At 33.2% G+C, this 26,047-nt stretch overlaps 2 protein-coding genes across 3 annotated transcripts in view; one reads left to right on the top strand and one right to left on the bottom strand.

The window, feature by feature from the left end:
• Nucleotides 1–26,047, bottom strand: part of LOC140441362 (rabankyrin-5) — a 456,167-nt gene that overhangs the window by 405,535 nt on the left and 24,585 nt on the right. The window lies entirely within an intron of this gene.
• Nucleotides 9,118–25,834, top strand: LOC140441363 (uncharacterized). The gene is made up of 3 exons (XM_072532040.1): nt 9,118–9,589; nt 21,119–21,295; nt 25,517–25,834. The coding sequence occupies exons 1-3, from the start codon at nt 9,526–9,528 to the stop codon at nt 25,771–25,773; spliced, it is 498 nt and encodes a 165-aa protein (XP_072388141.1). The 5' UTR covers nt 9,118–9,525; the 3' UTR covers nt 25,774–25,834.

The raw sequence follows: 26,047 nt of genomic DNA, 5'->3' as shown, positions 1-26,047 counted from the left end.
AGCATTGATGCCAGCACACACCGTAACCAGTTCGCCTCGTTCTGCAGATGTAATTTTGCCCACCTGCTTCGATCCTTTCACAGCAATTATTTTAACAGGTTTGTGTACTGTAGTGAGGCCAGTTTCGTCGATATTCCATATACGTTCAGGAGGAAACTGGTACCGTGTATAAACATTTGTTAATTGATTAAAGAATGTACCAACTGTGTGACGATTAAAAGCTGAGCTTCGTACCAAGCTTGTGGCTTCTGGTGTCCTTAATGACAGCGTAGGGTTTCTATAAAGAAAACCTCGGTACCAGTCGCGGCCAGCTTGCTTTGTTTTATCCCAAGCAGGGGGATATGATATCCTATTTTTTGCAGCATAGGAGTATTGCACCACAGTAAGACCGTAATATATCTTGGACATATCTTTCGAAAACATACCAAGTTCTTTTTCCCGGTCAAGTTAAAAAACCTGGCGCACCTTGTAGCCTGGGAGAGATATCATGTTTTTTCTGCACAACCTCTTCAATGTCATGACATTTATTCCGAACTGTCTAGCGGATGCTTTGTAGTTTCCTTACGTGGCATCTGAAAAAATAAACATGAATAAAATGAATTAGTATGCATTAAACACGAGATTAAAAGAAACACAAAGTGGGATACTTGATCCTGGGATCAAGTATCCCCCATTTAATAGGATCAACTATCCCTGCAATGACATTTTCCAAACAAGTGCAAGTTTTAGGTTAAAACAGTTACAATTTAAATATCAATGTTTTAGTATTTAGTGGATAAAAGAACAAATGTTTCACCTATTTGGGCAGTATAATTATAAACTAAACGAATTAAAGTTGTTATAACTTACCTCACACGCGTAAAATAAACTTTCAATGTCACAAAATAGGGGGATAAAGGGGTAGAATGCGAATACATGGAGTTGATTCCAGTTTACTCCAACTAGCCTCTTCTACTCAAATCCGACTCTCACCTTCACGCTGGTGTCCCCTGTTAACCGAGCAACCCATCTGGAGATCTGGTATCCAACCCGGGTGGAAAGTTGGGTCAGGAAATGACGAGAGTGGGTGAAATGGCCCTCCGAAAAGGGGGTTTGGCGTTGGGTTAACTACCCAACCCGGTAAAACCCTATAGTTACGAAATCGAAAGTCAAAAATGCCGGACGGAAATCTCGACGACGACCTATGCAACGAAATAAGGACCTGAATAATGGAAATAATGATCTCAATGTATTTACCTGGAACGTTCGCACACTTAACGAACCTGGAAACATCCGCAAACTGTGTGACATATTAGCACAATATAATGCTGATATTACTGCAATACAAGAAGTACGATGGACAGGCCATGGCATATCCAAAAAGCAAACTACAATATATACTATAGTTGCCATAGAACCAGACATGAATTTGGGACAGCCTTTATAGTCAATAATAAAGTCAAGCACTTGGTTATAGATTTTAAGCCGATAAATCCGCGAATGAGCTGCTTAAGGATCAGGGGCAAGTTTTTTAATATTAGCCTTATTAATGTACATGCCCCAACAGAAGACAAGCAAGACGAAGAAAAAGACAATTTCTATGATGAATTAGAAAGAACATATGACAATTGTCCCAGAAATGACGTTAAAATAGTAATCGGTGATCTGAACGCAAAACTCGGAAGGGAAGAAATATATCTACCGCACATTTGTAAATATAGTCTCCATAATAATACTAATTCGAATGGACACCGAGCAGTCACCTTCGCAGCCTCAAAGAACATGATCGTAGGAAGCACATGTTTTCTACACAAAAAAATACATATGGGGACTTGGACCTCGCCTGATGGATTAACGAACAATCAAATTGATCATGTGATCATAGATGCTAGACACTTCTCCAACCTTATGGATGTCCGCACCTATCGAGGCGCCAATATTGATTCAGATCATTTTCCTTCGAAAGTTGGCACAAGAATTCGGGCTAGAATCTCAAATGCGAAGAAGGAGAGAAGTACCAAAACAAGCGAAGAATCCCCGGGTGGAGAAACAAATTTAGTGTAAGCGATTTAAAACGCATTGCAACGTGGAATATAAGAACACTTTATGAAGCAGGAAAATTAACAACAGTCATGCTAGAAATGGAGAGATTAGACATACAAGTATTGGGTCTTTCAGTCCCATGGCCGATGGCCAAAGTCTGGAAACTACACCAAGGATAATAATACTATTTTCTACTCAGGCAAAAGCACTGGAGAACACAGCCATGGTGTTGGTATTATTATCAACAATAACTTAAAAGAGTTTGTGACAAATTTCATTCCCTTTAACGAACGTATGATGCTACTTCAGCTGAAAGCCAAACCTCTAAACATAAATCTAATCCAAGTGTATGCTCCAACATCTGATAGCAGTGATGCTGAGGTCGAAAAATTCTACGCGGACTTAGAACTGTTAACAAAAAACATAAAGAAGCAGGAGGTAAAAATAATTATGGGCGACTTTAATGCTAAAGTCGGTCGAGGAAAAACTGGAAATATAGTAGGAAATTTTGGGTTAGGTAAAAGAAACGAAAGAGGAGACAGACTAGTCCAGTACTGCCAGGAGAAAGAATTAGTCATAACAAATACATACTACGACCTACCCTTACGAAGATTATACACGTGGACTTCTCCAAAAGATAACACCAACAATATAATCAGAAACCAAATAGATTTTATAACGATTAACAAAAGGTTTCGTAATGGAGTACAAAGTGCAAAAACCTATCCAAGCGCAGATGCAGATACGGATCATAATCTATTACTAGCAAACGTCAACATTAAACTCAGGAAACCGGAGAAAAAAGTTAAAACCACCAAAATTAACATCAAAAACCTAAAAGACGACAACTGCCAACAGCAACTAAACGCAGAGATAAATAAATTAACTGAAGGAAGCGTTGAATGGGCAGATATGAAAAAAGCCATACTAAAAGCGGGAAAGGAAGTCCTAGGCGAAGAAGAGAAAACCACTAAAAAAGACTGGATGACACCGGAAATAGTTGAGCTAATAACTGAAAAAAGAAAATACAAAAATAAAGATGAAAATAAATATAAAACCATCAAGAATAAAATCAAATATGAAATCAGAAAGGCTAAGGAGGAATGGATGAACAAAGAATGCCAGGAATTGGAAGAACTCAGCAACAAACATGACACCCCAAACTTACATAAAAAAATGAAAGGACTTACAGGCAACACCAGACAAAGAAGAACACTCATAACAAGAGATAATAATGGAGAAATACTTACTGAAGAGAGCAAAATAAAGGAAGTATAGGAACAATATATAATTCATCTGTTCCATGACGAGAGAGAAAATGAACAAGATATAGGTGAAGAAAAACAATACCTACAAATTTTACCCTCAGAAGTAAAGAATGCCCTACAGAATGCAAAACAAGGAAAAGCACCGGGTCCTGATCAAATTCCAGTTGAATTGTTAAAAGCCTTAGATGACGGTAATATAAAGAGACTCACCCTAATTCTCAACCACATATATGTAGAGGGCAACATCCCGGAAGAATGGCTTAAATCGATATAGTAGTATCGTTTATACAAATAGGAAGACTAAGATGGGCAGGACATCTGGCAAGATCACAGCAGAACAACCCTCCTAGAAGAATCCTTATGTCACAACCTGTGGGAAGTGGAAGTAGGGGTAGACCAAAACTCAGATGGAGGGATGGTGTAGATGAGGATGGTAGACAAATAGGCGCAGCAAACTGGCAACAGTTGGCAATGGATAGAACTGACTGGCGTAATAGGCTTGGGAAGGTCGAGGCTCTTTTATAGGGCTGTAGCACCAATGATGATGATGATGTCACAAAATAGAATAATCTTCCAAGTAAACAGTATGGCCTCTACCCAAGTGGGTCAACAAAACAGTAATAGGATATCATTGGGCGCCAAATTTAAATGGGGATCAAATATCCCAATGGGATCAACTATCCCACCTCTCCCCTAAATTTGCCGTGTATATTTTAGGCTGTAGTAAACTGAATTATCAATTTTGTTTGAAAATATTAGCAACACCCATTTAATAAAAAAATTATAAACAATGAACACATTTGTTGACCTTTTTTATCTTTCAGTGGGATATTATTGTTGAGTATAACCAATATTCATAAATAAATCTCGGAAATATACATTGATGAATCATTAGTAGAAAGTTTGTTTTATACTTTACAGTGCTATAAATAAGTCACTGGTACTTAATTATCAAAATATGCTACACTTCAGTATTTACATGCAAAAATCGTTAATGAGTTTTTTAAATTTTACATCTGTTTATTGCGATTTGCATAAGTTTGGTTTTTAAACATATTTGGGGGAAATTATTTCACTGAAGTAACTAATATTTTAACAAAAATATTATTTTGGATAATAAATGTAAAAATAAAGTAAATGAAATCTTTTTGTTGTTAGTCTACATATGTCCTTTGCAGATGTGTCGAAAAGCATTATCTTTACAAGAATTAGAAGATATAATAAAAATTGTTTTATCCTAATTTTATGGATGCTGAAAAGATTGTCGTAATCGACCGAAATCGAGTCTACTGATAATGAACCTGGTCCTTTAATTCTTGGCTTCTCTACAAACGAGTCAATAAGTCAAATATCACTTTATTTAGATTTTCGTCAATCTGTAGCAGGTCCGTAGACCGAGGATACTTTGGATGGAAAACCATGAAAAGCAGAGACGATATCAAGAAGAAAATTGTAAAGCCAAACCACTGACATACTGTGAAAAATGTACTGTAACATCGTGTAAAAATTGTTTTATATATTATCATAAAAAATAAATCTGTTTTTATTAGATGTAAATAAAAATTTGAATTCTGGTAACTCTTTTAACAGTTCCTATTTATAGGTCGGGTCATAATTCAAAACTGCAAATACGTCAATTAATTTCATGAATATTTCCTCATTAAGAACAAGATTACTGATAATTATGTATAAGTAAAATTTCGAAATTTGAAAAAAACAATAATTTGGACGTTAAGGCAGATTTACAAGTATCCAGTAACTGGCGCCAATCGCATTGTCACGACAGCGCTGGGATATTAGTGGCATCATGTAAACACTTTTTGCTCCAGTCCAGCGCTGTATAGAATATATAATAGTGGCCCTCGTCCGCGTCTCCTCTAACCCTGCGCCAACGGTTTTAGACACGAGTAAACAGGTAAACACATCGTTATAGTCGATGGCGTACCTGTAAAGAGTATATACGACATACGACTGACTTCGCTAAGTAGGAACTAGCGTGCCAGTGAAACTGGCGCCAGCTACCGGATACGTGTAAACGTGCCTGTCTAGATCTGTCCCAGTCAAGCACTGGCATGCAAGTGGGACTGGCGCCAGCTACTGAATACATGTAAACGTTCCTTAAATGGGTTAAATTGACTTTGTACGTGTCGTTCGCCTATTTAATATTGTAGCGAGAGTAATTAATTAATTTATATAAATATATTTATTTATAGTTTACAGTTCGGTACTCTCTTATCAACTAAATCAACTAAAACCCAACTCATAACATCGTTACATATAAATACTAAAGTTACTATGTTCGAGAATATTCTGGCGTAGTGCCACCTCTAATTCGTCTCATCGAAAGCGCATGAAGACGGGCGATATTGAAATGCAAATTCTTGTGTTCTCTAGATCTTTCCTTCTAAGAATTATGACGTATCGGAGATGGGCTATTTCGTTACACTGCTCCCCTCTTAGATCTGAGCGTCCCGATCAGTAACGCCAGATGTAGGCCCAGGATGGCGGAATCTACAGAGCTCTCCAGCTCTGCATGAAACCCTTAGAAAGAAATAACAGTCTACTGATTTTGAAGGATACGATCTCATCGGGTTAATGCAACACACAGTAATTTGTATGCCGGTTTCTCGGAAGATCACTTCAAGCATGCTTCTGACAATCGTCCAGTCCAGATTATCTAGTGCATGGCCTATCTTGGGTAAGGCCAAATTCTTAATGTCGTAATTGCAGACGATTTTCTTCAAATTAGTTAGAGCACGCCATATATCCTCGTAGATTGCCATGTCTGTATACGACTTCCTGGTCACCATATACAGCAAAGATCGAGATCCATCTTCTAATCTCAGTACTCTTCCAACTTTAGGCTGCTGGTTTTTTAACTCGTCCAAACGACCGAATTTCTTATAAAATACGGATGAGATTCCTTTAGTCATCTCAAGATCTTGGGCAATACAGTGGGCTAGAGAGACGTTATGCGGAACACTAAAAATATCCTGCTGAACTTCTGTGGTCACGCCGAATCTAGCACTCTTTCTCGTAATTTGACATAAATTCATTCAAGCTTGGTCGCCGGTCATCTTTGATCTCATGTTGAAGGGTTCGTGCTTCTTCTGTTTCATTTGAGCCAGCATATGGTGCAAGACGATTTATGTGAACTACTTTTGGTTTACCCTTCGGCAACTTCTTAATTCGGTATATTAGGTCATTTATTCTCTTTTTAATTTCATACGGACCTTCCCATTGTCTTTGCAGTTTGGGAGACAAGCCTCGACGACGTTGTGGATTATAAAGCCAAACAAGATCACCTACCTCATAGCTTTCACTCTTGCATCGAGAATCATATTGATCTTTCATTCTGTCACTGGCTATCTGGATATGTTGTCGGGCAAGTTCATGAATGTTGTTCATTCTTAACTTCAGGCGGTCGACATAATCTTCGCTGCAACATGTTCTTCGGAAGGTCTGCAGCTAAACTCTAGGTCGCAGGACAAACGAACTTCACGACCTAACATCAGGCAGGTTGGAGTCTGGCCTGTAGTTTCATTCACGGCCGAGCGGTATAAAGGAAGGAATAAATGAATGTGCTGGTCCCAATCTCTTTGATGTTCTGATACAACTTTGGACAGGTGTTTACCCATTGTTCGGTTCATTCTATCGACTATTCCATCTGATTGAGGATGCAGGGGTGTCGTTCTGGTCTTATTGACACCAATCAATTTACAAACGTTTTGGAAAAGGGTTGACTCGAAGTTTCGCCCTTGGTGGGAGTGGATCTCCAAAGGAACACCAAATCGGCTGAAGAATTCTTTAACAAGTACCTCTGCCACGGTAGCAGCTTCTTGATTTGGTATCGCGTAGTCCTCAGTCCATTCCGTAAAATAATCCATAGCTACCAGGATATATTTATTTCCATCATTCGTCTCTGGAAGTGGACCTGCAATGTCGATTGCTACTCTTTCCATAGGACTACCAACATTGTACTGTCTCATATGTGCCCTCTTTTTACCAACTGGACCATTACTGGTTGCACACAGTTCACATTTCCGGCACCATCTTCTTACATCATCTTTACAGTTCACCCAATAGAACCGTTCTCGAACCTTTTGCAGAGTCTTCGTGATACCTAAGTGTCCACCTGATGTACTTGCGCCTTGTAGACTTGTTGTAGATGGGCATCTCCGTAACGTTTCTCTAGTCGAGTGAATAAGGTCTGGTAACATTTTTCTTGACCCTTAGGAATTGATCTTAGGATATCCGCAGCATCACCTCGTATAACAGCAGTCAAGGAAACAGCTTTTTCTTGTTCTGTCCAATGATTGGCTGTCGCAATAGCTTCAAATTGTCTAAGGTATATGGACCAAGAAGACTTTCCATCAAATGGTGGCAATTTGAATCTCATATTATGTGTCGTTTCGTCTCTAGGTGATTCTTATTTCATTACCGGATCTAAGGCTACCGTATTAACTGGTGGTAGCATTTTTGTGTTAGTTATAATAAAAGTGTTTATTTCGATATACTCTGTACGAGTACTAGAAACCAATTCGCTAAGAATTTTGCTTAGTTGAGGAGATATGTTGTGGAATGCAATTTTTAGATTCCCCATGTCTCTCATAACATCTTTATCAACGTCTGTTTTGCCTTGCAATTCTTAGAAGGCACACATTAAAGCGAAATTCTGAATTTGGTTTCGAAAATTAGTCTACGATTTTATTATCAGATGTCGCTACATTGCGTCTATACGAAGCCATGTTAAAGTTGCTTCCTAAGACAGAAAATATTTATTTCACGTTCAGAGCGATTGCGAAAGCCGTTCTGATGCGGCCTATTAGGCCGAAATACGTATCAGCGGATGCGCAAGCGCCCTGTACGTGAAATCAAATCTTAACTTTCTTTTTCTTTTTATTTCGATATACTCTGTATGAGTACTAGAAACCAATTCGCTAAGAATTTTGCTTAGTTGAGGAGATATGTTGTGGAATGCAATTTTTAGATTCCCCATGTCTCTCATAACATATTTATCAACGTCTGTTTTGCCTTGCAATTCTTAGAAGCCACAGATTAAAGCGAAATTCTAAATTTGGTTTCGAAAATTAGTCTACGATTTTATATAAATATATTTATTTATAGTTTACAGTTCGGTACTCTCTAATCAACTAAAACCCAACTCATAACATCGTTACATATATATATATATATATATATATATATATATATATATATATATATATATATATATATATATATATATATATATATATATATTACTAAAGTTACTATGTTCGAGAATATTCTGGCGTAGTCCCGCCTCTAATTCGTCTCATCGAAAGCGCATGAAGACGGGTGGTATTGAAATGCCAATTCTTGTGTTCTCTAGATCTTTCCTTCTAAGAATTATGACGTATCAGAGATGGGCTATTTCGTTAAAATATTATTAAAAAACTTAACTTTGGTGCCAATAAATTATTTCAATATTCACATTTCCTACTAGGTATTACATATTTGAAAAATGGTTCCTTAATTTATTAATATTGAGGATATACGAAGCCAGTCTACAGTCCTGACTAACCCCTTTAGAATTTAATTTTTTGTCAGAAATTAGGAAGTCAAATTTATCCTTATGTGGATTGAATCTATTTTATTTTTAATGATTTAATTTTTTTCGCTATTCCTTTCACCGACGCCGGCACGTTTAAGAACTACAGTAAAACGAGACAAAAAGTAAGATCACAAGTTCATAATAACGTAATCGAAAATTTTATTTATTGCCTTGCCTGGTGCTGGTCTACGAAATCATCTCGAGAATTATTCGACATTGCAATCGTAGTTGGCCATGAAAATCGACGCGACGGTGGCAGAAATTTTATTATACATTAAGCCGTCTCGAGTCGCGATTTTTACACACTCGATCACTCTCACTCAGTTGATAGTTTGCCTTTGTCGTGTATGTATTGATAATAATACAGCTCGCTTGCGAACCAAGTTAAAACATTACATCCTCTTTTTTTGGAAAATTACGAACTTGTAGATGCATAAATATTTATGTTTTTCGGTCGGTCGAATAAGTGTTTAGTGCAAATTGAATAGAACGAAATGTGAGAAAGTAAATAAAACACCAGTTTGTTTTTGTTTGGAGATTAGTATACGTAATTTGAAAATGGTAAAACTTTAGGACCGCCGCTTTAGATTTTCAATTCAAAAATTTATTTTACTGCTATATCCATATTAGTAGTAAAAGATGACGATCAACGGATATGTGATAAATTATTTTACAATTGCTGTATGCATCATTGGTATTACAAGTAAGCATGAAATAATTGATTGTACAATACCGAAAACTACTTTTTAAATTGGGCAAATTACACAAAAAAATATTTATAAAATTAAAGTATGTCTTACCGTCTTTCAAAGCACTAAATTTTTCTTTTAAGAATCTGAATAACATTGTGACAAATATATTGTGTCTAAAGATGTACAAAGGTAACCATCTCCTCAGAAATTTCCATTCTATAGTTTTTTTTTTCTAGTTTTTATCTATACCTTTTCTTCAGTCTTTTCTGATTATTTGATCATGATGAGTTCTGATGATAACTAGATCTAACAGCAAAACTTACAAAAATATCAAAGCAAACGAATTCATAAAACATTGTCCTAAACATTCTTATGTACTATATAGTTTGGTCTATCTTTCAATTTGAATATACCAATTTTAAGACTTACCGTAATAGTCATATAATAAATCTTTTCTAAATTAAAACTGATGTAAGTCTTTTCTTTATAGCAATTATTTGGCATGAGTCATAATTTAATACGAAATTTGATAAGGTGGCAACAAACTTATAATATGAATCACAACCACCTAACAATGATTACAATTACAAAAAATTCCTTTATGTTTTGTCACAACCCGTTTGATGAAAGGTCAAGACACATTATACAACAAACAATATTAAATCTAAAGTAAATCACTAAAAATTGCAAAATTATATTATATGACATCTCGACCGAGTGAGATCCAAACTTTCAGTTACATTATAGTAAAGTTATAGTTATAATGTTTATCGAAGTGAATTTTGCTGCCTAGAAGTCACATTTATATTTAAGATTTGAATATAAGTGCATTGTGATGAAAATCAAATTTTTAACTAACTAGTGTTTGACGTTTCGACGTCCACCCGGAAATTATTTAAAAAAAAATTATTGGGAAAATAAAATAACCAAAGTTATTTGTTATTAGGTTATGATACATTCCAGAATTTTTTATAATAATGTTTTTTTGGGAATGATTCCGGAGTTCCGAAGGCGAAACTTCAAACACTAGTTAGTTAAAAATGTGATTTTCATTACAACCAATAATGTAGCTTAATCACATATAAGTAAACATAATAATTAAATTAGACACGCCAGAAGAAAGTAGTTCCAAAACCAAAACCAAAAAATAATTTGTCTTTATTATTTACCCTTTAGCTGTAATCTTACGTTCGTTAGTGGTGACTCACCCTGCATATACAGGGTGGTCCTTAAGTAATTGTACAAACGAAAACCGTAAATTCTACACTTTAAAATATTACGATTTAAGCCAAATTGCTTTAATAAAATGTTGATATTAAGAAAGATACAGGGCGTTGAAGTGCAAATTTAAAATTTTATTTTTCGCTATAACTTTCATGTTTGTAAAGATTTATGCATAAAAATTTACAACTTGGTACTTTTAAATATGAGAAATTATAATTTGATGCACACTTTAATGTAGCTGATAGAGGGCGCCACATATGCCACATATTATGTGGCATAAATTTGCACTTAACTTTTTTGCTGTTTGAGTTACCTGTATTTTTGATAAAAAATATTAAAGATACATTATTTTAACAAAAAACAAGGTATACTTCTTAATAACTTAACAGTTTTCGTGATAATCGCATTTTACAAATCAGCTGCATAATTCTGATTTAAGGGAATTACTCCAAGCAACGAAGAAAAATAGACAAAAACATTAATAAATCTAAATTTTGGTATAAAATACCTTTAACTAAAATCAATAGTTAACGAAATATTAAATAAAATAAATATATCAGCAGGATAATTAATAATAGGATTTGACAAAAACAGAATAATAGGGATTTTACATCAAACATTTTACGTTTTATGTTAAATTAAAGTCATAATCAAAACATTTTGTTTACAAACCAAATTAAGAAATAGTTAAACTAAAAGCATAACTTTTTGTCAACGTAAGTGTTCGATATGTCCACCATTTTCTTTAATTCATTTGTCAATATATTACATAAAAGATCGTCTCATGTTAAATAGCATCATTGGTTCTAAAGAAACTGCTGCAGTATTTATTTCTTCCCATAGTTGGTTGCGAATGTTTATGGGATTCTTATAGACACGTTGTTTTAATACGCCCCATACACCAAAATCAAGCGGATTAAATTCTGGGCTACGTGGTGGCTATAATGTATAATGGATGAATATATTCTTTTGGATACATATCCAAACCTTATGGTATATTATGGAACTACGTCTTATTTGTGGCAGAGGTTAAACTGTGATGTATTTGATTCATTGGTTACTTATATAAATACGGAATAACCTATACATGTCATTACTTATTTATATGATTACGTTACAGCTTACGAGTAACTATAATATTATATCTCGAACAAATGGTCTATTATGATTAACTAACGAACTAATATTATGCTGAACTAAATTACCTGTGTGTTTACTATATTTATAACAATATCGGTTATTAGGCCAACGATGATGTTTTTGTAAAAATGCTGAGTCTTTAAGGTTAGATTGGTAGCAAAAGTATTATGAAACAAGACACATATGTGTTATTCAATACCTGGGCTTTAGTTTCTAATTGTCCTAATAAAAATGGTTAAATAATTTACGTAATGAAGATAAGTATTCTTTTGAAATTTTTTATAAATTAAATAATTATATATTATAATTATAAATAATTATATCAATATCTCACCACATTGCAAAGGAATATGACTGCCACGATAAATCCAACGTTCAGAACAGTTATATTTAAGTATGTTCTCACTGCCTTCTCTCTAGAATGTGGTGGTGTACCATCTTACATAAACCACATATTTTGGATTTTCAGCATTTTACAATAGGGAAAAAGTAATACAACTCCAGTAGGTATAGAAACTTAGGAAGCGATATAAAAGGGAAATTGTAAACATGATGACGACGAACGTCTGAATACGGACACGCCACCTAAAGAAGAAGATGAAGAATATTTTCATAAGACATTTAGCAGCCATAACAAAAATTTTGTAATGTTACATGATCATCTTTGAGTTGTTGTAATAAGAATAAACTGTAAATTATGCTTATCTACAGGTATTCAGTGCTTCACCGCACAAATATTACAACTAAGAATTATTATGCAGCTGACTTATAAAATGCGAATATCCCGAAAACGGTTAAATTTTGAGGTTATCAACAAGTATACCTTTTCCTTGTAAAAATAATGTATCTTTAATATGTTTTAACACAAATAGAGCTAACTTTAAGAGTAAAAAAGTTAAGCGCAAATATATGCCACACATGTAGCATATGTGGCGCCCTCTATCAGTTACATTAAAGTTTGTATAAAATTATAATTTATCCTGCTTTAAAGCATCCAATTATAAATTTTTGTCCAAAAATATTTACAAACGTAAAAGTTATAGCGCAAAATAGAATTTTAAATTTCCACTTTAAACACCCTGTATCTTTCGTAATATCAACATTTTATTAAAGCAAGTTGGCTTAAATCGTAATATTTTAAAGTGTAGAATTTACGGTTTTCGTTTGTACAATTACTTAAGGACCACCCTGTATAGATACATATATATATATATATATATATATATATATATATATATATATATATATATATATATATGTATATGTATATATATATATTCGGAAAGATTTCCGCAGTTAGTACAATTAAACCTAGAGCTAAGATTAATACTATTATAAAAATTAATATTAAACTCGCCAGTCTTCCGGGTTTAACCGCGTCGATATCCATTGGGCCGAGCTTTCGACATCCTCTCTGATGTCTTCTTCAGGGCTTCCGAGGTGTCAGTCTCCCGAACCACAAGACACAACTACACTCACTAGTCACTTCTAGTTCAGTAATGAACTAGTGAGTGAACTAGAAGTGACTAGTGAGTGTAGTAGTGTCTGGGAGCTCGGGAGACTTAGACCTCGGAAGCCCTGAAGAAGACATCAGAGAGGATGTCGAAAGCTCGACCCAATGGATATAGACGCGGTTCAACCCGGAAGACTGGTGAGTTTAATATTAATTTTTATAATAGTATTAATCTTAGCTCTAGGTTTAGTGTATATATATATATATATATATATATATATATATATATATATATATATACTTAAATTATTAACCTCATTGCAGTTAGATATAAGTTGTTATAGCATAGTTTTTATTAAATTTTATAATAAAACAATATATAAGTTACTATTAATAAAATCGTGTAGAGAAGAGTTGGGATGTTTATATTTTTAATACTTTTACTTGCAATTGCTTTAATCTATGATTATATATATGCAGTAATATATTTGAATAATAGTGTGCTACGTGTTTTACAAACTCTACGGAATTGCTTCCGGATTTGACTATTTTCATGCACGTGACGTGTAAAAAACGTAATACATGTGACTGCTGGCGCTGTCAGCTAAACTCTCACAGTACCCGCGTGAAAGAAAAACTAATTTAACTAAAACTAATAAAGGTTTCTTGACCCGGTCATCATTGGATGAACATCGGTCTCGTCGTTGGTACACTGCTTTATATAAAGACAGTTCATTATTATATCTTCCGTTCTGGTATACTTCGTTATATTAATAATGTATTGTCTAGTACGGATACAACATGTGTAGGGTTTTATTATGTTTATTGTAAATCTGATGGGAGAGACCCACGTCTTTCCGTAACTACCGTGATTAACACTTCCTCTTCGCCTTTATAAAATCCGCTCGCTTAGCGGCTCTCGTTCGTACTTTATTAGGATTAATATGTGTTTTGTTTTAACTGCATACGCAATGTGTTGGCTGATAAGATAGATATATCAGTAGCAAAAAAAAAGTTTAAGTATAGTATGAGTAATTAAATGAACGGGATTTTACAGAAAGGTTCCAACCCATACTTTGGTAAAACTGAGGAAGCACCCCGGCACTTTTCTTATATAAAAGCGGTTTCAGTAAAATTGGTGGAAACCTTGCAGAGGGGTACTTAGCTTTGGTCATGCTGAACAAAAGTTCATTTGTCAGATTGTCTCAAGACCCAGACTTCAATTGTTTCTGAGTTACAGAGGTTCAAATTGTCGGTTTTTAGTCCATTTGAGTAATACATATTTGTATAATATATAGGGTGTTAGTAAATAAGTACAACAAACTTTAAGCAGTGATTCTGCATGAAAAAATAATGACGGTTTGCTATATAAAAGTATGTCCGCAAATACGTACTTTTTCATGATTTGGGGTGTCAAAATTTTTCTTACAAACTGTTGATATATTTATTGCTCTGATACCGGTTGAGAGACGCAAATGAAATTTGGTGGGTTTTAAGAGGTAATTTTTGACATACAAATAAGAATTTTATATTTCGTATTAGCGGGCATAAGGGTAATGGTCTCAATTTATTTAAAGAAGAAAAAAAGGTAGGTCACTGAGATATTTCAAATTAAAAATCATTTTTGAATTCTTCGTTTAATTTGTGATGAAAAATCTTTTTTGCCAAAAAATTGTGAAGAAGCTGCTGAAACGTAGCTTTAGTCATGCTTATCAAAATTTCTTATTGCCCCAAGACTCAAAAATTAACTGTTTTTGAGTTATATAACTTCAATTGTCGGATTTTAGTACATAAATAGTACAAAATCATACAATATACGGCATCTGAATCTCAATTAACACGAATATGGGAATATTAACACGAATATATCTGAATGACTTTTTTTTTGACAGTGAGACATTAAGAAATGTCATTCCGATCCCAAATTCGTGTTTATTGAGATTCAGATGCCGTATATTGAATGTGCGGGACGGTACATTTCCAAACTCATGATTTTGAAAAATAGAAACTTAAAATAGAAACTAAAAAATAGACTTTGAAGCTCTGTAACTAAAAAACAATTGATTTCTGAGTCTTGGGCCAATGAGAACTTTAATCGGTATGACCAAAGCTAACTTTCTGCAAAGTTTCAGTCAATTTAACTGAAACAACTTTTCTTCTTCTAAAGGTGCCTATATTCTAGTGATGTTGGCGACCACAGTGACCCATCTTATTCTATTCATAGCAGCTCAAAATAGATCAGTTGACGTTAGACCAGTCCATTTCCTAAGATTGGCCAGCAAGGATATTTAATACTTTTTTTCTGCAATATTTTATTTTCTCTCAATCTTGCCTTGTAGAATCAACTTCCGAAGAAGAAGTCGGTATTTACTATTACGCAAATGTGGCCGAAGTAAGCCAATTTTCTGTTCTTTACAGTGTTAATAATTTCTTTGTCTTTTCTTAGCCTCTGGAGAATAGTTATGTTAAATGTTCTTCAGCTTTCTACTCCGTAGGTAGAGATTTCACTAAAGACATAACATCTAAGAATTCTTATGCGTATATTAATACTTAGAGATAAGTTTCAGGGAATCTTCCTAAAACCGTTAAAAGAGCTTCAGGCTTTTTAATGCGAGTTTTTATTTCGTAGTTATGATCCCAGGCATCCTTAATATTGCAGCCCAAATAGCATATTTTTTGCACTTTTTCTAACGGTGTATCGTTTATTGTAATTTGGGCCTTTATGTTGATAATCTTACTAATGATTAATAAATTTGTCTTCTTATAATTTAGTTTCTACAACATTATCCACCATCCATTGTAGCCCCTTCGCACTATCTGCCAACAATACCGTATCGTCTGTATATCTAATATGTATTTATAAGTTGGCCATTTACTGCAATACCATCTTCTGATTCGTCCAAGGCTTCTCAAAGATATTTTTAGAGTAGATGTTAAATACTGCTGGTGACAGTACGTAACTCCTTTTCTGACTGTGAAGATCTCGATACATTTTCAAATCGCACTATTACTTTGGCCAAAAGTCAAAATCTTTTTTTATGTTATAACTATCCCTGAATTGCGTTGTTTTCAGTGTTCTCTACCTCTTTAATCTCCGTGTTTATATGAAACCGTCATGTTTGCTCTTTTGCTCTTTTTATCTCCCTTAGTATATTCTTATGCAATTTTATGTGTCATCCATTCTTGCTTCTTTTCTTTTCTTGATTTAAGATATTCATGCGAAAGTGTGTTAATAGATGTCTTCATTTTGTTTCACTGTTTTTCTATGTCGCAAGTAGTGTCATTAACTAGTTTCGCAAAAGTCTTATTAATCTCTCTTTTTACTTTTTCCTGGATGTTATTTTCTTTTAGTAGTTTATTTTGGGCGTCATTTTTTTATAAATTTTGTTTTAATCGTATGTTGATATTTGCAATAATAAACTGATTTGAGAAGACATCTGCGCCTGGATATGTTTTTGTTGAAGTGATAGAATTTCGAAACATTTTGTTTATGTTTATACAAATCACTTTTACATAAGCAAATAACAAATACAACAAGAATAATTGCACGAATACGACAGCCAATGAGACTAGTCAAATGGGCTGTCGTATTCGTGCAAGTATTCTTGTTGTATTTCTTATTTGCTTATGTAAAAGTGATTTGTATAAACATAAACAAAATGTTTCGAATTGAAAGAGTTGAATCTTATGTCACGTTTCAGGGAGATCAGTTTGAACATTTTTTATAAAATTTTATTAATGGTATTTTCTGTTATTGTTCTGGTTTAATGAAATTGTATTAAATAGTTCTTGAGAATGTATTAAAGACATGAAAAATACTTCTTACGATGTTTTATTTTATTGGTATAAAAACGGTACCTCATATAAAAAAAAGAAAGATTTTTAATTTGAAATATCTCAGTAGCGTACCATTTTTTTTAATTAAGACCATTACTCGTATACGCGTCAATAATGAATATACAATTTTTAATTGTATGGAAAAAATAACCTCTTAAAGCTCACCAAATTTCATTTGTATCTCTCAACCAGTTTCAGAACAAAAAATAAATCTTAAGTTGGAAGAAAAATTTCAATAGCCCGTATATCGGAAAACGAAGCAATTGCGGACATATATTCATATATATATATATACAATAGCACTAAAGGCCTTAGAGGCCCATGGCTTAAAAAGTTTGTTCTTTCTTCATTTTCGCTTTTCTTTATGTACTGAGATCTTCTCTGGCTCGATATGTGATTTTTCTCCATTCCTTCTTGTTATTCATTTTTCTTTTCTGGCCTTGTAGTCCAATTTCTTCCATATCTTTTTCTACCTCCTGATTCCATCTATTTTTTGGTCTTCCTTTTCTCTTTTTTAAAGTTATAGTGTAGTTCATTACCCTTTTTGAAGTCCTCGTGTTCGGGATCCTTTCTAGGTGACCTCGCCATCTTAGTCTCTGTGCCTTTATGACTCCTATTATGTTAGGTTGATTATATAATTTCTTTAACTCATCATTTGATCTTCTTATCCATAAACCGTCCCTTATTATTCCTCCATATATCTTCCTCAGGATTTTCCTTTCCCATATCTCCAGTAAATTTTGTTCATTTTTTGTCATTGTCCATGTCTCACTGCAGTACGTTACTATTGGTTGTATAGTTGTTTTGTATAACTGTATTTTTGCCTTTCTTGATAAAAACTTGCTTTTCAACATTCCACTAAGAGCATGTACACTTCTATTGCCTGCCATTATTCTAGCTTGTATTTCTTCTTTAATGTTAGGTTTGCGTGATATTATTGTACCTAGGTATGTAAATCTTTCTACCATTTCGAATTCGTATGATAATCTTTCTTCTACTTCTACTTTAAACTTTTGTCCATCCTTGAACTGATCATCTGTCCACTGCATACATTTTGTTTTAGTTTCATTTATGTAAAGTCCCATTTTCTTTGCTGCTTTTACTATTCTCTGTACTATCTCCTGTAGCTCTTTTTTTCCTCTTGCCAGCAACACTATATCATCCGCAAATGCTAAAACTTGGTGTCTTTTATGATATAGGAGTCCATCTCTATTGATTTTCGCTTCTCGCATTATTTTTTCTAGGCATAAATTGAAGAGTAATGATGACAAAGGATCGCCCTGCCTTAATCCTTCGTTTACTATAAATTTGTCCGATACATGATTGTTTACTTTGACTCTGTTTTCTGTATTCTCTAAAGTAAGATGTATCATGTTACGCAACTTTCTGCTAACTCCCAGTTCCTCAAGGGTCTCTTTTAATTCCTTCCTTTTTATTCTATCGTATGCTTGCAAACGATGCGATGCGATATTCATATAGCAAACTGTTATAATTTTTTCATGTAGAATCACTCCCTAAAGTTTGTTGTACTCATTTACTGCACCTGTATAGGGTGATTCATTAAGAATTTAAAATCTCTGAGTTGTAGATTATAGGCCTCAAAATATGATGATTCTGTCCAACGTGTCTTATAGAAATATTGCTAGTTTCCGAGATATCGAGTGTTTAAAGTTTAAATATGGATTTTAATTTTCGCAATATTTTTTCACAAATTCTATTTAAAAATGTCTAATTGAATTAGTAGGACGTGTTTATGAGTGATTGTAATTTTTATCAAAATTTTATAATTATTACGATAACTTAAAAAGTTTCTCGTATACTAGAGTGATCGTAAAGTGAGAAAGTATAATTGCACTTAAGGTGAACAAAAAAAAATAATAAAACTAGGATAATAATCTCTAAGTAAGTACAATTTCTTATATCTCTTTGAAAAGTACAAAAAAGATCGAACTGTAAATAATTAAAAAGAACGGGAACTAATTAGGATTGACAAAGTGTCTAAACTCTGAGATGCTGAGTTGGGGTCGACATTTTTTCGCATTCCAAACAGTTACAAAATAACGGTTGGACTATAAAGTAACGGGAGTCAATAATACACGCTGGTTGCGCCACGTAAGTTGTCGAATTTGTTAATACCCGTTAAAAAAATCTGTAAATACACAATGGGTTCTGACGACCACACATCCGAAGATAATAGGAAGAGGACGAGATAAAAAAGGAGAGATGCTTCGGAAAAGGTAAGAAAATGGCTAGACAAAACGAAACAGAGAAACAAGATAATAAGGTCGACCAAATAATCAAAATGATGCAAGACTCAACCAAAGAAACAAAAATTTTTACAACGGAAGTAAAAGAGATAAAGAAGGAACAGAGAAGTACTGGGGGGGACCTAAATGACCTGAAGGAAGAATTGGAGAAAGTTAAACAAGAAAATCAATCGAAACACAAGAAGAAGAAAGAAATAAGAAAAGAACTCAACGATACGAAATTGCACATGAAAAGACTAGAAAAGGAAAGAAAAGTCTACAGTGTAATAATACAAGGTTTGCCAGCAGATACAATCGATAGAAATATACTGAAACAAGCTATAGGGAACTTCATGAAGAAAGAAATGAACAAAAATGTTCAAATAGAAAAATCAATTAAACTGGTAGAAAAAAACATATTTGGTCAAACTGTAGAACAAGCTTGAAAAAGACAAGGTCATGCAAAATAAAGCTAAACTAAAACACATAAAAGACTACAAATAATGACATAAAAAAAGAAGAACTACAAGTACAAATACAGAAAAAAATAAGACAAGTCGCCAACAAAGAAATAAATAAAGGTAAAATTATTAAAATAAAACATTAATAATAGATGGAAAACACAGGGAAAAAAAGAGACCCAGGGAAACCAAAAAAACTCACAGAAAATGAATATACACAAATAAAAGCACTAATGATGACAGACATAGCAAAGAAAAAGGAATCGAGTAAGATTAAAAATAGGAAAAGAGCGAGAACGAAAGACAAACCCGAAAGATACACAACAGAGGACATATTCATAGGAGCATGGAATGTAAGAACCCTTTACGAAACTGGCAAATTGGAGCAAGTTAGCCAAGAGATTGGTAAGTACAAGTTAGATATTGTTGGACTAAGTGAAATACGATGGAATGGCAGTGGAACAATCCTAGTAGGAGACCAACAACTAATGATACATTCTGGGAACATAAACGTACATGATAAACACGACAAGCGATATAGTACGACAATTACTTACGCTATTTTTTGAGAGAACCGATGATTCAAAAATTATTCTTTCTATATTATAGTAGGCAGATACATAGTTTAAAGACACATCTTTCAAAACTTCTTTTTGTATTTCTATGCTCGTATCAAAGCTGCTCTTTCTTCTATCTGCATAATTTGACATAAATTTGTTAAAACTAGATGGGCAACTATCCATGTTTTGATGTTGAAGGGTCCTTGCTTCTTCTGTATCGTTTGAGCCGGTATACGGTGCAAGAGGATTTATGTGGATTACTTTTGTTTTTATTTTGGCAGTTTCTTAATTCAAAGAGGTTTTGAAATAAATTAATATTATATTATTTATTATTAATATGATATTAAATATCAAATATTATTTTATATTGGGTTTAAACTACGAACTATTGCAATGGTGTATCTCGCTATCTCATCTATTCTCAGATCCCACATTTTTCCTATTTGTAAATCCTAATCTCCACATCCCAGGACTGCAACTATCTAAAGCATTTTTGGAACGACTACAGGAAGTAGAGAGAAACCGTATCATTTTACCTTTCTTGCAGTATCGAAAAATTATTTTTTTTACCAATTAAATAGATTCCTTTTTATAATTAGTTTATTGTTCTTGTTTTCAGATATTCCAAATACGGAAAGTGCCGTAAGATGTTTTAAATGTTTATCTGCCCTACCACAATACTACACTAACGAAACAATCAGACTGTGCAAGGACTTCGACTACTCTGATAAATTTATTGTAGAATGTCCATTTTCAACGTATTGTATGAAAAAATTCACCAGTGCCAAAATACCAAGTAAGCCGTTTTAAATAAAACAATATATCAGATAAAATTATATACCCGGAAAATAGCTTCATAGCCAGTTTAATTTTCAATTTATTATACGATTTATAATATACGATATTATATATGACGAGTTACTTGTAACTCGTCAGGGTACAATAAAAATTGAACCAAAACCTGTCTAATCAATACTCTAATTTTTATTAGCCCAAGCTGTAGACAAAAAACGTGCATTAATTAGTGAATTTTTGAAAGCAGCAAAACGTTATGAAGTGCAGTGCCTGGAGTAATCTCCAAGTATGTGCGCCTCAATTTGTTGGTTACAATTTTTTTATAGTACTTTTAAGGTGTTTTTTGATTATTTTTATTGTATCAAATCAATATTTTAGGGTAACATGAGCAGGATATTATGCAAGTACATAAAAAAAACTTTAATTTAAGCTGAGCTAAATTAAAATTAACCCAATAGTATATGCAAAATTAACGATTGAAGCTCCAAAAATGTCAATTTTTCTCCATTTTTAATTTTTGAAATAACTTTTGTAAAAATTATTTTTTTATATACAAAAAGCATTATATTAGAGCTCCTTTAAATAAAAATCAAATGAGCCTTCGTAATTTCCGATCGGTCAATTCTTTTTCGAGATACCTTTAATTGTTTCTAAAAATTCTTAAACGTTTATAAAATTTGCCAGCCGGAACTTTGAAAAGATAGAGATCTAATTTTAAACGGGTTCTCTTCAAAAAAATTTTCAACCTTTTATTTATTGCTTTGAAGTAGGGGCCACATTAGCGTTATAAATTAACTAAGCTACAGCGCTCCCTATATGCACATAATATATGCAGATATGCACCAAATACACATTTTTAACTAATTGATTCTTATGGCTGACATCAAAAAAAAGATTTAAAAAAAAGTATTCTACTTAGCTTAATTTGTTTAAATTGTAGTAGAAGTTGGGTCAGTTGAAGCCCTCCACTTCCACTCTGACGTCGTTCAGCTCGAGATAGGCTAGTTGGATCGTACGTACGATGTGTAGTTGGAAAGAGGGTAGCTCAAGAAGTAAATAATAAAGGGTTGGGTTCACAGGGTAAATTGTCAAAAGCTTATAGTGCCTAAACGACTAAACATACAGCACCGTGCGATATCTCATATTACCTACAATATTTAGCGAATGGAAAACTATGACGAAGAAAAATCAAATATGGCGACATGTCAAAGGTTCTTTAAACACATATTTGCTACTATCGGTATTATATGACCAGCTTTAGCTAATAGGATATAATGCAAAAGAAAAATCAAACATAACGGCATGTCACAAACACCTTAAGCTTATTTTAATTTAAATTAAGCTAATTTTTTTAATACACAATAATAAATTTAAGGATTCATTTGCAAAACTTTTTGTGCCGTTAACATTAGATATAAAAAAATCAACTTTTGAGCTCAAGAGACAATGCCACCAGTTTTATTATTATTAAATTGATCGATTAAATTTAACTTTAATAAGAAAAAAATGTATAGATAATTAATTAGAGGATCGAAAGACATTTGAAGGGAATATAATTTTTTTACATAATACAGAAACAATGAGAAGATAATTGATGTAAATATCAATTTAAATTTGTTATTTATAAACAAAAAAGAATACTTACTTATCTCATTGGATCAAGAACTGTGTTTCAATGTTATATTTAACAAATTTCAAGAGCAATAAACGTAGCTACACAACTAAACTGAAGTCTGAGTCTTTTTTAATTTTTAACTGTTATTATTAATTCCTAATATAAAACACCTATATACACACAGAGGGCATGTTTTATCTGGTTGGATCATTCTTGGAGCAATGCCCTCAGCTTTTTTGTAAAGAATACAGCTGTTTCTATTTTCTCTTTTATATATTATACTTATAGCTACAAGGGAAAGCATATACAGGTTGTGTTCACGCCTCTATCCAATTCAAGTTTATTTTATACATTTTTACAATCCGGCAACATAGTAGCGTATGAAGATATATTATGCCATATGTGAAGATAAGACGAGTCCCTAAAGGCACCCCAAAGACGACAGCACTCAAATACGAGACGAGATCGGTGATACAGCATTCAGCGCGAGCGGACATAATACTTATTAGCATTCATATTATATGTATTGTGTAATTCAAAATAAAGTCAGTTTTGTTTTCGCACGGAGTTTGATTATTCACCAGCGGCACAAGCGAAGTGCATATCAAGCAAAAACAGGTTGTTTCATTAATAATTGAAAATATTTAACTGTAGATTCCTGGGCTCAAAATATTAAGTTTTAACCCAAATCACTTAAATAAAATGTGGCACCTTACTGAGTTACAAGGTGTGTTATTTAAAATCTATTTGTATCCAGTACTTTAAAACATTTGACATATCCTTATCATACTTGACAGGAAGTGTAGGTACTGTACACCCTCCTAAATAATGTTAAATAAACGTTTCTGGCTGCTACCAGAGGCGTACGACAGGGAAAGTGAATGGCTGACTACTTCCACATTCTACGCCACTGGCGGAATTGTTATTTGTTATTTTTCGAGATATTTGAAGTAAAAAATGAAGCGGCACAGTTATTTTGATTAATGTATTAATTATGTCGATGTTTTTGGGGCATAGAATTGCATTTATAAAGCAAGTAAAATTTTAATAGCTATTAAAAAAAATCTTTTTACTGACGAGGTTCCATTTACACGTAGAGGTATCTGGAGAAACAGCCACAGTTGGGATAATAAAAATCTGCATCTATTTCGAGAGTCACAAATTTGAATAGTAACTCGTATTTACAGTTTCTACAAATTACACTTTTCGACGATCTAGAAGATTGCCACTTAATCAAAGACGAGATATGTGGTACGTAGGATGGAGCTCCGCCTCATTGTCCATTAATAGTATGGAACTATCTAGATTTAGATCAGCAATTTCCTCATCGTTGGATTGGCAGAGGTAGTGAAGATTCGTGACAGCCTAGAACACCCGATGTAATCACTTAGATTTTTATTTCTGGGGTGTATGAAATAACTGGTACACTCACAAGAATTAAATAATTGTCAATCACTATGGTAGCAAATAGTAAATTCCGCCAATTTTATTACCAATCCGTCAAACTATTTTAGAAGATAGTTTAACGAAAGAATTCATAGGGTTTTTGAAGTGAATGGACTTCGTTAAAAGTTTCGTTAAAATGTGTTTTTTGCTATTTTCGTGTTATTAAAATTGTCTTTTTATTTAGATTATAACAAAATAGTTCTTTTTAGAACCACAATTATGTTGAATGCATATATTCGTTTAAACAACAAGAAGAAAACAGGGAAGAAGATAAAAAATGACAAGCCGAATAGAAAGGAGACTGGACAAATATGAATACGAAGTAAAAAGTTATCTACAACAAATATAAAAAGAAGTAGATAAGAGGAGAACAAACAGAAATAAAATTAGAAACTCAAAGGAAGAAAAAAGAAATTTTACAAAATCGTAGAAAATGTGGAATAGAACACACATAAAATAGAAATTTTACAAGAACAAATAGAACATGTGGAAGAGAAGACACATAAAGAAATACAAGAGGGAATAAAAAAGGTGGAATGGAAATTGGAAAGAGCAAGAAGATAAGAAACAAACAAAAAAGGAATTTAAAGAAATCGTTAAAATAAAAGGACGAAATGGGAAGGGAGAAGTTGTATGAGAAACGCGAGAAGTGGTCATCCAAAATTATAACATCAAAATCAAATTTGGCGGGGTTGTAAGAACATCCAGTGCCATTTAATACAATAGTTTTTAAAAAACTTTTTGTGTAAAAAGATATTTTTTACAAAAGTTATTTTAAAAATTAAAAATGGCAAAAAATTTACATTTTTTGACCTTCAATCGTTAATTTTGCATAAACCATGGGGTCAAATTTAATTTAGCACAGCTAAAATTAAACTTTTTTATGTACTTTCATAATATTGTGCTCATTTTACCCTAAAATATTGATTTGATACGACAAACATAAAAATAATCAAAAAACACAGTTTTTGTAATTTAAAAAAAAATGTCATAAAAAAATTATAACCAACAATTTGGAGTTGCACGCACTTGCATAGCGTGAGCACGCCTAGTTACTCTAGGCATTGCCCTTCATAACGGTTTCAAAAATTCACTAATTAATGCTCAAAATCATTAATTTTTGTTTGTACAGCTTGGACTATATTGCCTATTATGTTTCAGCGACTATCAATGGAACTGAAAGGAACTGTGCTAACCAAAAACATGTAATTCAAAATTACCACCACGGACAATGGCATCAAGAAGTATCAGTGGAAGAACCATATACTCCCGGATGTCATAAAATCAACGACAAAGGTGCTCGGACATCTTCAATGGAGTACTGTTATTGTAACACAGATTTATGCAACTGTGCCAACAGTTACAGTGAAGTCGGAATTGGATTTGTGATGGCTCTTATTGTTTTTATTTTATCATGATAACTATATCTACATATAAATGTACATAAAATGTTATTTAAAAAGAATCATACCAAAATTATTTTTTTATCTGTTCTTTGCTCGCTTCCGTTTTCGGTTAACGACCGATGGCTATTATCACAAACGCGCAAATCAATCTACTCACTTGAAGTTCACTTTGCGCCGAGCCACGCATATACATCGGAGGCTCAACTTTGTACTTGCATCTTTTTTCGTTCTATAAACAAGGGATGGAAATTTCCAGAATAATTTCTAAAGTGTCATTTTTAAAGCA

The sequence above is a fragment of the Diabrotica undecimpunctata genome, chromosome 5 (genome assembly GCF_040954645.1).
Source record: "Diabrotica undecimpunctata isolate CICGRU chromosome 5, icDiaUnde3, whole genome shotgun sequence".
In the NCBI taxonomy this organism is placed as follows: domain Eukaryota; kingdom Metazoa; phylum Arthropoda; class Insecta; order Coleoptera; family Chrysomelidae; genus Diabrotica; species Diabrotica undecimpunctata.
Note: the sequence above shows the minus strand (reverse complement) of the source record. Positions and strands in the feature narration are given on the sequence as shown.

Coding starts and splice junctions, on each gene's coding strand:
- LOC140441363 (XM_072532040.1), top strand. CDS start 9,526: ATGACGATCAACGGATATGTGATAAATTATTTTACAATTGCTGTATGC. Junction 9,590..21,118: donor ATGCATCATTGGTATTACAA/GTAAGCATGAAA, acceptor TCTTGTTTTCAG/ATATTCCAAATACGGAAAGT. Junction 21,296..25,516: donor CACCAGTGCCAAAATACCAA/GTAAGCCGTTTT, acceptor ATTATGTTTCAG/CGACTATCAATGGAACTGAA.